Source organism: Corvus kubaryi, unplaced genomic scaffold, assembly GCF_017639235.1.
Source record: "Corvus kubaryi isolate FWS band 111438036 unplaced genomic scaffold, C.kubaryi_AGA036_p1.0 37256, whole genome shotgun sequence".
NCBI lineage: Eukaryota > Metazoa > Chordata > Aves > Passeriformes > Corvidae > Corvus > Corvus kubaryi.
Genome location: NW_024581076.1, coordinates 6,293,337 through 6,295,932, shown reverse-complemented (window position 1 = coordinate 6,295,932; position 2,596 = coordinate 6,293,337). Strand labels below are relative to the sequence as shown.

Sequence of the window (2,596 nt, the reverse complement as noted above, 5' to 3'; positions counted from 1 at the left end):
CGGGGGGCACCTGGTGCCGGGGCGCCACGAAACCCGGCGGGGGAACCGCCCGGCCCAGCCTCGGCAGCGGCCGTGAGTGGTGGGCAGCCGAGGGACACGGATCGCCCCCCGCGCCGTGGGCTCCCGCCGTGAATTCCCGAAGGTTGCCGCGGTGCCCCCCTCCCAGAACGCCGCTACGTTACCGGCTGGGGCCAGCGGGGAGGGCCTGGGCGGCGCGGCCTGGGCAGCTGCTCCTCCGGCCCGGCAAAGGTCCTGCCGCCATCGGAGAACAGCTCCGGGTGCTCGCGGGCGCTCGCTGTGCAAGTGTCCTTGTGCCCACCGCCCCGGCTGTGCAGGTGGAGAGAGGGCGGTCGGAAAGCTTTTCGCCAAGGATCACGAACTCCCTCTGTGACAGAATTGGTAGAGACCTTAATTTCCGTCCCGTGTTCTAATTACGAGGTGTTTCCTCCCACCCCGCAGTTACTTTTATGCAGTTGAAGTAATCTACCTCTCACCATCCCACCCAGCCTTCTGCGCTTCTGCCGAGGCGTCTGAGCGCCAGGAGCTGCTTAGAAGATATGAATGAAAGTCTGGTGTTGTGATTACGGCTTGTAGCTGATGGAGCATATCGTATATAAAGATAAGACATACAGCTATTGCTACTCACAGACTGCAAATGTGTATATATATATATATCTAGGTATATAACTGTTACCCTCTCCTATTCTACTATTGCAATTTATAAAAACCTCTTCTAGTACCCAGCAGAAAATGGGCTAAATTTTAAAATTTTTGCATCCGATTTACACAAATTCTGCTCAGAAATATGAGCCTAAAGGGCCACTTTGCAGGGGTTATCTTTTTAATAAAACGTGATAGATTTGCCTGGACAAAAGATTGTGGTGGCACAGGGCTACATTGCTTTCCTATGTAAGTTTCCATAAACCCTCCCTCTTAGACCTGACATAGCCTGTAGAGTGATGGCATGATTTTGTTCGTTTGACTCATTCATTACAAAGTCTGATGAATTTTTCAGTGGCTCTCATCCCCATCCTAGGTACGAGTTTGGAGGGTTCAGTTCATGATGTAAAAGGCCACCTCTCTTCCCTGGTTAGCTACTTAGCTGTACAAAAGGAATTTGAGGCCTCTACTTAAAAAATTAAAATGCTCGTTCCCTCAGTCCCATATGCTGATGCTGTTTCAGAGCCAGAGTGGTGTCCAAATGTGACTATGAATATTAATTTAATAGGGGAAATTGGTGAAAGCAAGATGAAAGAATTAGACACTTGCAGTGCTACTTTGCCGCTTATTATGGAAGCCTTTTCCGGTGATTGAGGAGCATATGAGTCAGTTAAAAGCACTGCAGTGCTGGAGAAAATGATTCTCAATTATCAGAATAAGAGAGAACAGAGCAATATGGAATTGATTTTGAAACTACTTAAAATCACAAGAGTTTCACATTAACTTTTTTTTCTTAGTATACTATGGCTCCTCCTGAGTTTGTCAAATGGATCTTTTTGATCTCATCTCCTGTTGATCTTGTGATTCTGTAAACCTACAGTACGCTGTGAGTGATTAAAACATACCACTCATAGGCATGAGTTACGTCTGCTCAAGTGGGAGGGCTACTCAAAATGAAGTGAGCTGGTTGATGTCACTGCACTGCTCGTTGGTGAAGCCTCACGTCCTCCTTATTGCCTTAGGAAACAACTTGCTTCTCAATTAAAATGGGAATAGGATTCTGACTTGGGAGTCAGAAACCAGGATTTTTCTGTTCTGTGACCACACACCCACAATATAGTAATAGTACCTTTGAAGGAGGGATTGTAAGTGTTAAAAGACTTTCTCAGGGTAGGACAGTCAGAGGCTGGGGATTTATGTGCCATGCCTTCAGAACTTCCCACATCTCTTTCTTCCTTCCCCATTGTATGTCCCCAGTCATTCCTACATCACTGTTCTTCAGGTTTTGTTGAAACTCAGGATTTCCATGGCTTCTTTGGGACTTTCACATGTTTCACAACACTTTCCTGGTCAGCTAATGAAAGAAAAAGTTTTTGATAAATGAGAACACACTCACAGGATTAATCAGGGAAAACTGGACCAGCTGCCCTCTTTGGAAACCAGAACCTCCTTTGTTTCCAGAATCTGTATTGGCATAACTACAACATAATATAGAATAGCGAAAGTTTATAAACAATACTTTTTCTGTAAAACTGATCTCCTATATGTGTTAACTCTGATTTCCCTTCTGTCTTCTTTATCAATCTCTGTCAAGTCAAACTTCTGTTAACAGCTCTACATCAGTTATCTCTCTTTTTAGTGTAAGAAATGCACATTCATATTTTCACAATTTCTTTACCTTTTCAATTATGTTGTGCATTTCAGCTGTTTTCCATTACTTGAATATTTTCTGCCTCAGACAGGGAATGGCTCTTTTATTCCTTCAGTTTTCCAATGCACTGGCCAGCCCCTGCAATTGAACCTACTCCTCACCTTCTCAGCCTGGGAAACCTCTGAGGTTTATGCTTCTGTCCTCAACAACCTGCTTCTGAGGTAACCCCCCAAAATCTCTTGATCCACCTTGTGCTTGAGATTATCAGATATGCCAGAGCAGATA

The 2,596-nt window shown here is 45.2% G+C and overlaps 1 protein-coding gene across 1 annotated transcript in view; it reads right to left on the bottom strand.

Annotated features, from left to right (window-relative positions):
• The window catches only part of ZC3H12C (zinc finger CCCH-type containing 12C), a 45,676-nt gene extending 45,199 nt beyond the window's left edge, over positions 1 to 477 (bottom strand). The window contains exon 1 of the mRNA XM_042023864.1: positions 183 to 477. Coding sequence (XP_041879798.1) covers positions 183 to 262 — 80 coding nt within the window. The 5' untranslated portion in view covers positions 263 to 477. The remainder of the gene's footprint in view (positions 1 to 182) is intronic.
• Positions 478 to 2,596: the final 2,119 nt, after the last annotated feature.